The sequence below is a fragment of the Salmo salar genome, chromosome ssa22, assembly GCF_905237065.1.
Source record: "Salmo salar chromosome ssa22, Ssal_v3.1, whole genome shotgun sequence".
Classification (NCBI taxonomy): Eukaryota; Metazoa; Chordata; class Actinopteri; order Salmoniformes; family Salmonidae; genus Salmo; species Salmo salar.
In genome coordinates, this window is record NC_059463.1 from 23,292,873 (window position 1) to 23,308,044 (window position 15,172).

Consider the following 15,172-nt stretch of genomic DNA (forward strand, 5'->3'; position numbering starts at 1 on the left):
TCTCTGTATATAGGATGAGCCCTGACTAGAATAGAGTATAGAGATATAAAGTGGGTAAAACAGAATGTAAACACTATTGAAGTGACCAGTGTTCAATGACTCTATGTACATGGGGCAGCAGGTAAGGTGCAGGGTAGAGTACCGGGTGGTAGCCGGCTAGTAAACTAAGGTTCAGGGCAGGGTACTGGGTGGAGGCCGGCTAGTGATGAATGTTTAACATTCTGATGGAAGTAGAAGCTGTTTATCAGTCTCTCAGTCCCAGCTTTGATGCACATGTACTGTCTCTGCCTTCTAGATTGTAACGGGGTGAACAGGCTGTGGCTTAGGTGGCTGAGGTCCTTGATGATTGTCTTGGCCTTCCTGTGACACCGGGTGCTGTAGATTTCCCTCTGGAGAGCCCTGTGGTTGCAGGCGGTGCGGTTGCCATACCAGGCGGTGATACAGCCCGACAGAATGCTATCGATGGTACATCTGTAGAAGTTTGAGACGGTCTTAGGAGCCAAGCCAAATTTCTTCAGCCTCCTGAGGCTGACATGCACGTTGAGAAACTTGAAGCTTTTGACCTTCTTCACTGCGGCCTGTCAGTGTGGATGGGGGCGTGCTCTCTCTGCAGTCTCCTATAGTCCACGATCAGCTCCTTCATAAACAGCCATGATTGTAATTTAGCACACAATACATGAGCTAATTAGACCAATTAATCAGCTGTTTAACAACAAGTTTTGTCAACCAACATTATTGCAGCAACAATTGTCAAGAGGCTTGTTTGTTCATTACTTTGCATTGCTATTCTAGACAGCATAAGAAAAACGAAGGCAGTATTAGCTCAGCTGGCAATGAAATCCTGGATTGTAAGTGCATACTGTAGTATGATAAGGTTGTTTGAAGTTGCCAAAATACATTATAGCATTTTAATCTATTCAGTTTTGGGAGTTGTGCAGCCAAGCCACCTGAAAATCTCTCTCACATAGCGCATAGCTAAAAGCCTTCCATTTGCGGAGGTAGAATCAGTGGAACTACTACAGCCTGTAAACTAGCCAGCTCTCTCGTCTCACGTAATGTTATCCCATCAGCACAGCACAGGGCATGTCAATGGCACTTTAAATATTTACTCAAATTGGTTCAGTGAGGCGATGATCCCCAGCTCATGTAACCTTGGGACTCAGACTTAAGACTAATGACGTTACAATGGAAAAAGAGCAATGGTTTGTTCTTCCCTTAAAATGAAAGGGATGAGTGAAAACTAACCTTGAAATCAACAATGTGTTGTGTTGTCACCACAGCCACAGGAAGATGTTTTGAGTTGGGGGTGCATTTGCATAGTGGCATATAGTTGAGCAGACAAGTTTTTCGGAATTCCACACATGGGGAAAAAAAATTGTTGGCTGGTAAAAAAATGTGCCTTTTATAAAAGCCTTTCATGCAATTCTACATCATTTAAATGATAGAAGACATTAGCAGAATATTTTTTAATACCACACTGTCAAATGTCTAGGTGATGCAGGTAATGCGGAGTCAGGCGCAGGACACAGAGATGAGTAATAACCGTAACTTTCCTCAAAAACAATATTCCACGAAGAAGACAAATAATCCAGTTCACATAAACGAGACAACTTGACACGAACAATCATGCACAAAACCAAGGGGGAAACCAGAGGGTTAAATAAGGAACAATAAGAGGGGCCAACTTCGGCGGAAGTCGTGACAGCACCCCCCTTGATGCGCGGCTCCAGCAGCGCGCCGACACCGGCCTCGGGGACGACCCGGAGGACGAGGCGCAGGACGATCCGTGTGGAGACGGTGAAACTCCGGCAGTAACGAAGGGTCCAGAGTGTCCTCCACCGGCACCCAGCATCTCTCCTCCGAACTGTACCCCTCCCACTCCATGAGGTACTGAAGGCCCCTCGCCCGACGCCTTGAGTCCATGATGGCTCGAACAGCATACACCGGGGCCCCTCGATGTCCAGAGGGGGCGGAGGAACCTCCCGCCCCTCAGATTCCTGGAGCGGACCAGCCACCACCGGCCTGAGGAGAGACATATGGAACGAGGGGTTAATACGGTATTCAGGGGGGAGCTGTAATCTATAACAAACGTCGTTCAGCCTCCTCGGGACTTTAAATGTCCCCACAAACCGCGGACCCAGCTTCCGGCAGGGCAAGCGGAGGGGCAGGTTTCGGGTCGAGAGCCGGACCCAGTCCCCCGGCACGAACACCTCACTGCGGTGGCGGTCGGTGCTCGCCTTCTGCCGCCTAATGGCCCGTTGCAGGTGTACATGGGCAGCGTCCCATGTCTCCTCCGAGTGCCGAAACCATTCATCCACCGCAGGTGCCTAGATCTGGCTCTGATGCCACGGTGCCAGAACCGGCGGATAACCTAGTACGCACTGGAAAGGAGATAGGTTAGTGGAGGTGTGGCGGAGTGAGTTCTGGGCCATCTCTGCCCAGGGGATGAAAGCCGCACACTCCCCCGGCCTTGTCCTGGCAATAGGACCGCAGAAACCTACCCACATCCTGGTTTACTCTCTCCACCTGCCCGTTACTCTCGGGGTGAAAACCTGAGGTGAGGCTGACCAAGACCCTCAGACATTCCATAAACGCCTTCCAAACTGGACGTGAACTGGGGACCCCAATCAGAGACTATATCCTCAGGCACCCCGTAGTGCCGGAAGACGTGGGTGAACAGGGCCTCCGCAGTCTGTAGGGTCGTAGGGAGACCGGGCAAAGGAAGGAGACGGCAGGACTTAGAAAACCGATCCACAACGACCAGGATCGTGGTGTTTCCCTGTGACGGAGGAAGATCCGTCAAGAAATCCACCGATCGGTGTGATCACGGCCGCTGTGGAACGAGTAGGGGTTGTAATTTCCCTCGGGGCAGGTGTCTAGGTGCCTTGCACTGGGCGCACACTGAGCAGGAGGAAACATAAACCCTCACGTCCTTAGCCAGGGTAGACCACCAGTACTTCCCAGTAAGACAGCGCACTGTCCGACCGATGCCAGGATGACCAGAGGAGGGTGACCTGTGGGCCCAACAGATCAAACGGTCGCGGACAGCAGACGGAATGTACAGACGCCCAACTGGACACTGGGTGGGAGTGGGCTCTGTGCGTAATGCCCGCTCGATGTCCGCGTCCACCTCCCACACCACCGGTGCCACCAGGCAAGAAGCCGGAAGTATGGGAGTGGGATCCGTGGACCGCTCCTCTGTGTCATACATCCGGGAAAGTGCATCTGCCTTAGCGTTCTGGGAACCTGGTCTGTAGGATAGGGTGAAAACAAAACGGGTGAAAAACATGGCCCACCTTGCCTGGCGAGGGTTCAGTCTCCTCGCCGCCCGGATGTACTCCAGATTGCGGTGGTCAGTCCAAATGAGAAAAGGGTGTTTAGCCCCCTCAAGCCAATGCCTCCACGCCTTCAGAGCCCTGACGACAGCTAACAGCTCCCGGTCCCCCACATCATAGTTATGTTCCGCCGAGCTGAGCTTCTTTGAAAAGAAAGCACAGGGGCGGAGCTTTGGTGGCGTACCCGAGCTCTGAGACATCACAGCTCCTATCCCAGCCTCAGACGCGTCCACCTCCACTATAAATGCCAAGGAGGGATCAGGATGAGCCAGCACGGGAGCCGAGGTAAACAGAGCCTTCAGGTGACCAAAAGCCCTGTCCGCCCCAGCTGACCACTGCAGTCGCACCGGTCCCCCCTTCAGCAATTAGGTAATGGGAGCCGCTACCTGACCAAAGCCCCGGATAAAATTCCGGTAGTAGTTGGCAAACCCTAAGAACTGCTGCACCTCCTTTACCGTGGTTGGAGTCGGCCAATTACGCATGACTGAAATGTGGTCACTTTCCATCTCCACCCCTGACGCGGAAAGGCGGTACCCTAGGAAAGAGACGGACTGTTGGAAAAACAGACATTTCTCAGCCTTGACGTAGAGGTCATGCTCCAACAGTCGACCAAGCACCCTGCGCACCAGGGACACATGCTCTGCGCGTGTAGCAGAGTATATCAGAATGTCATCAATATACACCACTACACCCTGCCCGTGCAGGTCCCTGAAAATCTCATCTACACAGGATTGGAAGACTGATGGAGCATTCATCAACCCGTACGGCCTGACGAGGTACTCATAGTGCCAAGAGGTGGTACTAAATGCCATCTTCCACTCATCCCCCTCCCGGATACGAACCAGATTGTAAGTGCTCCTGAGATCCAATTTTGTGAAGAAGCGCACCCTGTGCATTGACTCTATCGCACTGGCTATGAGAGGCAGCAGGTAACTGTACCTCACAGTGATCGCATTGATACCTCAATAATCAATACATGGGCGTAAACCTCCATCCTTCTTCTTCACAAAAAAGAAACTTAAGGAGTTAGGTGAAGTGGAAGGCCAAATGTATCCCTGCCTCAGAGATTCGGAGACATATGTTTCCATAGCCGCCATCTCCACCTGTGACAGAGGATACACGTGACTCCTGGGAAGTGCTGCGTTTACCAGGAGATTTATCGCACAATCCCCCCATCAATGGGGTGGTAGTTGAGTCGCCTTCTTCTTACAGAAGGTGAGAGCCAAATCAGCATATTCAGAGGGGATGTGCACGGTGGAGACCTGGTTCGGACTTTCCACCGTAGTTGCACCTATGGAAACACCTACACACCTCCCCGAGCCCTTACGTGACCATCCCTTGAGAGCCCCCTGTTGCCACGAAATAGTGGGGTCATGAGAGGCCAACCAGGGTAGAACCCAGCACCCCGGGAAATGCAGGAGAATCAATAAGGAAGAGATTAATTCTCTCCTCATGACACTCCTGCGGTATCATGCATAGGGGAGCGGTGGCCTCCCTAATCAGCCCTGACCCTAATGGTCAACTATCTAAGGCGTGCACAGGGAAGGGCATATCAACAGGAACAATAGGGATCCCTAAACTATGTACAAATGAACGATCAATAAAGTTCCCAGCTGCGCCTGAATCTACTAGTGCCTTATGCTGGGAATGCGCGGAAAACTCTGGAAATTCTATGAACACAAACATGTGAGCAACAGGGAGCTCTGGGTGAGTCGGGTGCCTACTCACCTGGGATGATCCGACAGTGCCTGCTACCTCGACTCCCTGGGGAACCTCCCCAGCACCGACCAGCAGTGTGCCCTCTGCGGCCACAGGTGGTGCAGGGAATGGCTCCCCCTCCGGTCCCCCTCAGAGCAGCACCTCCTAGCTTCATAGGTGTCGGATTGGAGGTGCTGGGGGATGGAACTGACGGACCCCGATCCGGACGTCTGCGGGAGGCCATCAGGTTATCCAGCCGGATAGATAGGTCCACCAGCTGGTCAAGTGTAAGGGTGGTGTCCCTGCAGGCTAGCTCCCGACGAACGTCCTCACGTAGACTACACCAGTAGTGGTCGAATCAGGGCCCGCTCATTCCATCCCGTGCCGGCGGCCAGAGTTCGGAACTCCAGTGCAAAGTCTTGTGCACTCCTCATCACCTGTATAAGATGAAACAAGCATTCCCATGCCGCTCTCCCCTCAGGTGGATGATCGAAAACCGCCCGGAAGCATCGGGTGAAATCCTCATAGTTGTCCAACGCCGCTCCTTCCCTTCCACAGACGGCGTTGGCCAATTCAAGTTCTTTCCCAGATAGACAGGAGATGAGGGCGTTCACACTCTCGCGTCCCGAAAGAGCCAGGTGGACGGTCGCCAGGTAGAGCTCTAGCTGGAGTAGGAACCCCTGGCACCCAGCAGCCGTCCCATCATATTCCCTCGGGAGCGCGAGCCAAATCCCACTGGGTCCAGGTGAAGGAGGGGTGAACAGTGGTGTGAGTTGTTGTGGGAGCTGGGGTGATGATGATGGGGTTGCTGGAAAAAACCCTCTCTCCCATCGCTCCATGGTTTGCAGCACGCGATCTATGGCTGTGCCGAGACTTTGCAACAGTCGCGTGCTGCTGGACTCGCTCCTCCGCAGGTAGAGGAGGGCTGTGTGCATCTGCTGACTCCATTGGTTGTAGGTGTGTGATTCTGTCAAATGTATAGGTGATGCAGGTAATGCGGAGTCAGGCGCAGGACACAGAGATGAGTAATAACCGTAACTTTCCTCAAAAACTATTTTCCACAAAGGAGACAAATAATCCAGTTCACATAAACGAGACAACTTGACACGAACAATCATGCACAAAACCAAGGGGGAAACCAGAGGGTTAAATAAGGAACAATAATTATGGAATGGAAACCAGGTGTGTACAATGAACACAAAACAAATGGAAAATGAAACGTGGACCGGTGGCGACTAGAAAACCAGTGACGTCGACCGCCGAATGCCGCCTGAAGAAGGAGAGGGACCAACTTCAGCGGAAGTCGTGACACACACAAGTTACCAAATGCAGGCTACTGTGCAACTCGCTATTCAGGTAGGATGCAATTTTGGAACTTGTTTTAGCATTATTCTTATTGTATATCATTGCTATTATAGTAGGTACAGTGGCAAGAAAAAGTATGTGAACCCTTTGGAATTATCTGGATTTCTGCATAAATTGGTAATAAAATTTGATCTGATCTTCATCTAAGTCACAACAATAGACAAACACAGTCTGCTTAAACTAATAACACACAAACAATTATACGGTTTCATGTCTTTATTGAACACACCGTGTAAACATTCACAGTGTATGGTGGAAAACGTATGTGAATCCTTGGATTTAATAACTGGTTGACCCTCCTTTGGCAGCAATAATCTCAACCAAATGTTTTCTGTAGTTGCGGATCAGACCTGCACAACGGTCAGGAGGAATTTTGGACATTCCTCTTTACAAAACTGTTTCAGTTCAGCAATATTCTTAGGATATCTTTTGTGAACCACTCTCAAGGTCATGACACAGCATTTTAAATCGATTTGAGGTCAGGACTCTTACTGGGCCACTCCAGAAGGTGTATTTTCTTCTGTTGAAGCCATTCTGTTGTTGATTTACTTCTGTGTTTTGGGTCGTTGTCCTGTCACGTCACCCAACTTCTGTTGAGCTTCAATTGGCGGACAGATAGCCTTACATTCTTCTGCAAAATGTCTTGATAAACTTAGGAATACATTTTTCTGTCGATGATAGCAAGCTGTCCAGGCCCTGAGGCAGCAAAGAAGCCCCAAACCATGATGCTCCCTCCACCATACTTTACAGTTGGGATGAGGTTGATGTTGGTGTTCTGTGCCTTTTTTTCTCCACACATAGTGTTGTGTGTTCCTTCCAAACAACTCAACTTTAGTTTAATCTGTCCACAGAATATTTTGGAACATCCAGGTACTATTTTGAGAACTTCAGACGTGCAGCAATGTTTTTTTTGGACAGCAGTGGCTTCTTCCGTGGTGTACCCCCATGAACACCATTCTTGTTTAGTGTTTTATGTATCGTAGACTCGTCAACAGAGATGTTAGCATGTTCCAGATATTTCTGTAAGTCTTTAGCTAACACTTTAGGATTCTTCTTAACCTCATTGAACATTCTGCACTGTGCTCTTGCAGTCATCTTTGCAGGACGGCCACTCCTAGGGAGAGTAGCAACAGTGCTGAACTTTCGATATTTATAGACAATTTGTCTTAGCGTGGACTGATGAACATCAAGGCTTTAAGAAATACTTTTGTAACTCTTTCCAGCTTTATGCAAGTCAACAATTCTTAATCTTAGGTCTTCTGAGATCGCTTTTGTTTGAGGCATGGTTCACATCAGACAATGCTTCTTGTGAATAGCAAACTCAAATTTTGTGAGTGCTTTTTATAGGACAGGGCTGCTCTAACCAACATCTTCAATCTCATTTCATTGATTGGACTCCAGATTATCTGACTCCTGACTCCAATTAACTTTTGGAAAAGTCATTAGCCTAGGGGTTCACATACTTTTTCCAACCTACACTGTGAATGTTTAAATGATGTATTCAATATAAACAAGAAAAATACAATAATTTGTGTGTTATTAGTTTAAGCACACTGTGTTTGTCTATTGTTGTGACTAAGATGAAGATCAGATCAAATGTTATGACTAATGTATGCAGAAATCCAGGTAATTCCAAAGGGTTCACATACTTTTTCTTGCCACTGTATATGTATTAATCTTGCCAGTTCTTTAAATAATCTAAATGTGTTTTGTTTCACTCTGTTGAGACATTTTTGTTGGCTAAATTAATTTGATCTGTTTTTTTAATTGTGTGCTCTGTAATTAGTTTAAGATTATAAGTAGGCCTTTGGTCAAATAAATGTTATTAGCCTATTGCTTTAATTTGTTTTGTACTGCTAGCCTTTATTAATTGCTGCAATATAGCCTGTTAAAAAGGTTTGAACCATTTCACGTGTTTTGTTTTATTCTGTCGAGCCATTTTCTTTGGGCAAATTAAGCTCCAACTGTAATGTGGTGTTTGCCACGATATAATATTGTGCTCATATTTTCCTATAAACAATGGCTAGTGGTTAAGAGCGTTGGATCAGCACCAGCGCTCCAACTGACTCTGACAGTTGAATTTGAGGTGAGGAAGAATGTCATGCCCTGACCTGAGAGAGACGGTTTATTTCTCTATTTTGCTAGGTCAGGGTGGGCATTCTATGTTTTAGCCTTCCCTGTAGCTCAGTTGGTAGAGCATGGTGTTTGCAACGCCAGGGGTGTGGGTTCGATTCCCACAGGGGGCCAGCACAGGAAAAGTAAATGAAATGTATGCATTCACTACTAAGTCGCTCTGGATAAGAGTGTCTGCTAAATGACTAAAATGTAAAAAATTTCTATGTTTTGGCCAGGTATGGTTTCCAATCAGAGGCAGCTGCCTATCGTTGTCCCTGATTGGGAACCATGCTTAGGCAGCCCTTTTTCCCTCCTTGAGTTGTGGCATCTTATTTTTGTACTGCTCGGTAAAGCCTGCAAGACGTGACGGTCGTTTACCATTGTTTATTATTTTGTTTATGTGTTCTGAGTAAAAATAAATATCAAGATGAACACTTACCACGCTGCACCTTGGTCTACTCCTTTGGACAACCGTTACAAAGAATGCATTAGGCCTGCCAGAATTGCTCCTATATTCTAAACAATATAGTGCTTATCTTTATAAAAACATTCTGATCAGAAATGAACAAATTAGTCTCCTTTGTACACCTATATCTGTACAGCAGACACAATAGCCTATCTGACAAGGATAAAGAAATGCATCTTGGTATTTTAGCATTATGCATATCTCTATCTCTCTCCTCTATCTCTCCCTCTGGGGCTAGGCCTAAACTTGCTTCACTTCCTTTATATATATATATATTTGTTTGTATTAATATTATATTCCTATACCTATGCATGCAATGCCCTGATGCAATTAGTGCTCAAATCTCTGACAGCTGAACCGTAAAGTGGACACATTGTTTTAGTAAATTATAAACCAATAAAACAATAGGCTATAAAGTTTTGCTTATGTTTTTGTAATATGTTATAGGCTGTTTTAAAGACATTTGGCCTGTAGCCCTCGTTTACTGATGGTGCTGGCTGTGTGGGTTGACTCCCTTATAGGTCATAGATGACCGATACATTTCTCAAATGTCTGATCAATTTCAATCTTCCCAGTCACTTATCCAGCACCTAACGGAAACCCTGGCTACAAAATAAACTTTCCAGTGACATTGACTCACCCAATGATGAAGATGAAGCATAGGCTACTCACCCGTGATGTCTGATGTGCTCAAGATAAGCTACTTTGAAAAACTGTTTGCTCAGAATTGTACAAAAGTTGTTGGGAATTTTTTTGTTAGCTTCTACAGACAGATTAGTCTTCTCTTTTCAGCAGTAGGCATTTGCTTTCCGAACAGTAGGCCTACATTTGTGAAAAGCAAACTGACAGCCACAACCAATAATAGTCAGGACTGGCAGCCATTGTTAGTCTACCCATGAGTTTAAATGCCAAAGTGCCAGGGTTAGAGGTTCCAAAAACCTTCTGTGGAATGACTAATAACTATGACTACAACGCAACAAGCTGTTCTATATGTGGCGCACGTGCTGCCCAAATTATGCACCCCCAGCACCCCTACTTCCCTCAGCTATGGTTGTCATTGAAGTTTTCATAGTGACTGGGACACTGGCGAGCATGACAGAGCAATTTATATATAATGCTTACATCTTGAGATGAGTTCAGTGAAGGTGCTCCTTGCCTTCCGGCTGTTCCAGCAATGCCGTAAATAAAAACCAGAGGTTATGCCAAGTGATTTATCTGGTTAATTGACTTCTATTTAACCTCAAGGATCATAATTCATAGAATTTGAAAAGAATCCAGACATTCCATTTAGTAAAGAAGATGTAAAAAAACGTGTCTTGGAATAACAAAAGTTATTGCATCTAGAGGTCAAAATCTCGAGAGTTGATGTTATTTGTTAAGGTTAATATAATATTTCTGCCGGAAGGACAGTTTGTTTTACATGATGATAATGATAATGGGGACTATATTGTTGGGTTTTCTGTCTGGTCCTAAACATATCTCTCTTCTTTGTCCCCTTGTAGGAGTGGAGGGCATAGAGTGTTCACTACCCATGGACGGCAGACAGGTGTCCCTGAGCCAGCTCTCACAGGACAGCTTCCGGGAGTGCCAGATCACCCTTACCTTAACAGACTTACTTATCATCATCTTCTCTGGCATCTCTGTGTCTGTAGTGGCCATCATGACCAGCTTTTTCCTGGCCTCCATGGTCCACTGTTTCCAGCGCACAAGCAAAACCTCTAAGGGAGATGAGGAGGAGAGTGAGGAGTGAGACTGACTTAGCCCCAGAGCATGCCTGAACTGACACTTCATCTGGTTCAACCGTGAGACCAGGCTGCTACCCAACAACAACTTGCCGCCTCACACTGGTGGAGAACTGGGAGAGGGATCGACTGTTTTAGTGGCACATTTTGCAGTGGATTGTGGGGTTTTATAAGAGCCCTGATACTGCAGGAGATATTGTTCTCTCTAGGTGGTAAAAATATATAAATATATCCCAGTATGAGTTATAGTCACAGACAGAATATACAATGCTCTCTGTCTGTGCTGTTGACAGTATACACTCTTAGAAGTAAAAAAGTCTGGAATAACTTTTTGGTGTTCTAAAAATTGCCGCATAGGGGGAACCTTTCCAGTTCAAAAAGGTTCCTTGAGGAACCCCTCTGAAAATATTATTTGAAGAACCCTTTGCTACATTAAAACATTAAAGGTTCCTCCAAGAACGTCTCAACTAACCAAAGGTGCAAATATGAACCATTGACCGTCAATGGTTCCCTGAGGAACTCCAAGCATTCCTTAGGGATCTCCAGGGTTACTCAAGTCTCCACTAATTCTAAGAGTGTACTGTGGTTGCTATTTGAAAACATACTGTATAGCTCTGTTATACACACAAATTCACTTGTGGCTGATGATTCCATAGGAGCACCAAGATGTAGAAAAAATATCAAAACAACGTTTACAAAGAATTGCATACTTTGCAGTTAGCTTTTCGCTGCCCAGACTCAAACAAAGACTTGCATTTTTTGACGAAACATCTCCAATCAACAGTGGATGAACAGAACAGAAAAGCAAATAATACAGACTTTACAGGAAAACTATTTACATTTTAGGTTTGACATTTTTACATCTTAAAGATGTTTATACAGAGTCATCAAACTGTGAATAATTGTGAAATGTATTAACAGCGCTAGCTATACGTAGCAGCAGGCTCTTAAAGCCCAAAATGAATGCACTGAGCAAGTGAAAATGTTTGTAGGAGGATACTGTATGTGTCATATTGAACCAGGGCCTTAGTACTTAGACTGCCAGCCATGTAAAACACATGATATGGAGTGTCCTACCTTCTCAAGGAGGTTTTCAACATGTTTTATTCTGAGATTGCTTCACAAGTTAGCTAGCGTTCTACAAAAATGGCTTTGCTGTTGCAGCATGCAATACTGATTCAGGGCAGCAGCCTGGGTAAGAGGGGTGTGCTGTGATGGACAATATAATGAATCTGACACATGCAGATAGACTCCGATGTATAGGTCTACAAATGGTTTTGTATACAGTATATATCCACAAATGTCTGTGTCGATGGAAATATAGTAAGCAGAAGATAAATGTTTCCTAGATTGAGATTTGTGAATTGTGTAAAATTCCATGCATATATTCTCATAAACAATGAGTATTAAATAGGATCGATGTGTCAAATACTGCACTTTAAATGGTGACCATTGTACCTGAGTTTGGCCCCTAACTTCACAGAGTGGACTAGTGTTACCTATATCTGCCAAAGATTAGGTGTAGAGGAAATTGGTATTAGGAACTTCTATGTGGATTATGTTGTGTACAGTGTAGTAGAGTTGGTCCTTAAAAGGAATCTGCAGTATAACCAAATTACATTTTATCAATGTAATTGTAAAATCACTTATATATGGTCTCCATGCAGATTGCAAATTGCCTCAAACCTTGGATAGCTTGCTTATTCAAAATTATCATTCCAGCTATTGGTGTTCCCGCAAATGCCAAGAAAAATTACATTATATACAGTACCAGTAAAAAGTTTGGACACATGTACTCATTCAAGGGTTTTTCTTTATTTTTACTATTTTCTACATTGTAGAATAATAGGGAAGACATCAAAACTATGAAATAACATATGGAATCATGTAGTAACCAAAAAAGTGTTAAACAAGTCAAAATATATTTTCAATTTTTCAAAGTAGCCACCCTTTGACTTGATATTTGGCAGCAGCGTAGCCTAGTGGTTCACGTGTTGGACTAGTAACCGAAAGGTTGCAAGATCAAATCCCTGAGCTTACAAGGTACAAAATCTGTCGTTCTGCCCCTGAACAAGGCAGTTAACCCACTGTTCTAGGCTATCATTGAAAATTTGAATTTGTTCTTAACTGATCTGCCTAGTTAAATAAAAGGTAAAATAAATAAAAATGAACAGCTTTGCACACTGATTGGAATCAATGTGCCCCATACAGTTTAAGCACAGAGAAGTGATATAAAATATATACTTAAGAGCTCTCAGATACTGCTGTTGGTTGTTGATTATGTACTGGATATTGTTTTTTTTCAATGGGATAAGTTGATCAGTAGAATATATTCTAGGAAGATTCTAGTTTATATTAAAGACCACAGATGATAGTAGACATCATATTCAGAGGATGAAAAACTATCATTAGTGTTGGTTGCCAAGGACTGCAGGGAAGATGAAGTTCATATATTTTTTGGGCAACACGGCATAGGATGGACAGCTACATTAATTGCTTATTATAGTTAGTTTCTGATAACCTGTTATAAGTCCATCATATGTCATGTAGCATAACATAGATATGTGTTACCAATATGTCTGTTTAGGCAGTTTCCTATGAACATAGCCTGGTGTATGTAGTAACGATAATAGCAATCTGTTAATTTTCAAGCATGTTTGTCATTCAACATATTCAATTTAAAGGCAATTAATTATCCTGACGAATCATCCACCACCACCACTTTGGGCAATGTGAAAGGTATAAAACATTTCTTTTACCTTGAATAAGCAACAATGTGCAATAACAGATATATCTTACATGAATCGTTAGAATATTGGAAGTTGAGGTCCTAAGAGCCACAGAAATACACCTTGTAAGTACAGCAGATTACTTCTAACTACTATGTAGTTACAGTGAAATTCATTTCAAATATTTTTGTTAGCTTGGAGCAATTTTCAGCATGTCGTTTATTTAATTAGTTTGATTATTTGTAAGTTAATGAATTTATCATTAGATACAAACAAAGAAGCATGTAACCCTAGTTTTTAATTCTGCTTTCCAGATTCATATGTATATTTTTCTATTAAAGTTTATGGGATGCAACTCTTTTGTGTTTTCACATTTGACATGGGAGGTCTCCTGGCTGTCTGTGCCAGTTCACCTTAACAATGGTTTCATAACCTTGAAGAACACGTAATCAATGGATACTCTCCTATGTGTTTGTCTCGACATAAAATGAAATGTCTCTCCACGTAATGTTGCAAAAGTCGAAAGAGGGTTCAAGGCTGTTGAAACCATTTGCATGTTTGGAAACATATTTGAAAGGTGTGAGTTGTTTGAATCCATGTCATAAAGATTGTATCATTGGTTTGTCAGCATGAAAACAGTCTAAAACCATATGAGTGAAAGTCAGTTAGGCTTCTTCTGTATTTGTAATGTTACCAGACCGGTAAGCCTTCACACATAGGGGCGTACTGTTTTGATCATGTCATTACATTTTTCTCTCGGGCTGTGTAATCTTCTGTTACGTACATAAATCATTAGCATTTGCATTGCCTGGACATCCTCTTAATCTTTTACATGCATCAATACATTGTTACCTGGTAATTAGTCACTCTTCAAATGGCATATGCAATAAAATGTGTAATACAGCTGTACATCTGATGGTAGGCTATATGCAATCGGATTGTTTCAGTTGGCAGCATTTAGGAAAATGATATTCCCAGAATATTGTTTTTGCTAAGTTTGCAATTCCAACAGCAAAAGCTATGAACGTCATTGTCAAAGCAGGATGTATAATGTACATGTGTGTCAATGTTTAATAAAAGAAAAACACTTGAAAAAGTGATTTTTTTTTACAATTATGTCTTGTTTTTTCCCTTTTTCAGTAGGCATACACACACACTCACAGGCATACATGCACACAATCTCACACACTCTTCTATAACACCCTAAATTAGGTGCACACTCTTCCCCTGTTGCGATCATCGTACACAGCAATATACAAAAATAGATTGAATGCGGCATCCCACACTCCACAGAGAGGTGAAGGAAGAGGCAGCATCTGACTTTGGTCAACTAAATCCACTCTCAACTCACTGCTCCATCTTAACTTTCACGGACTAAACTTGTGATGATAACGGGCTAGTACGGGGTCAATTTCCTTATACCAGTCAAGAATACCAATAATGGTTTGTTGTATGGGCTCAGCCATTCACTGAGCCCTGCTGTGTTCTCCGGTTGTCACGCTTGTTGAAATGAGTGGACCAAGGCACAGCATGCGTAGAGTTCCTCATTTATATTTAATAGTGAAACTTACAACAAAACAACAAAGAATATAACAAACATGCAGCACACAGAGCACACACCAAACCAATATCCCACAAAGCAGGTGGGAGAAAGGGCTTCCTAAATATGATCCCCAATTAGAGGCAACGATTACCAGCTGCCTCTAACTGGGAACCATACAA

At 44.1% G+C, this 15,172-nt stretch overlaps 1 protein-coding gene across 1 annotated transcript in view; it reads left to right on the forward strand.

Moving 5' to 3' along the window:
• Positions 1 to 12,656, forward strand: part of LOC106582984 (leucine-rich repeat-containing protein 38-like) — a 29,287-nt gene extending 16,631 nt beyond the window's left edge. The window contains exon 2 of the mRNA XM_014166644.2: positions 10,482 to 12,656. Coding sequence (XP_014022119.1) covers positions 10,482 to 10,729 — 248 coding nt within the window. The 3' untranslated portion in view covers positions 10,730 to 12,656. The remainder of the gene's footprint in view (positions 1 to 10,481) is intronic.
• Positions 12,657 to 15,172: the final 2,516 nt, after the last annotated feature.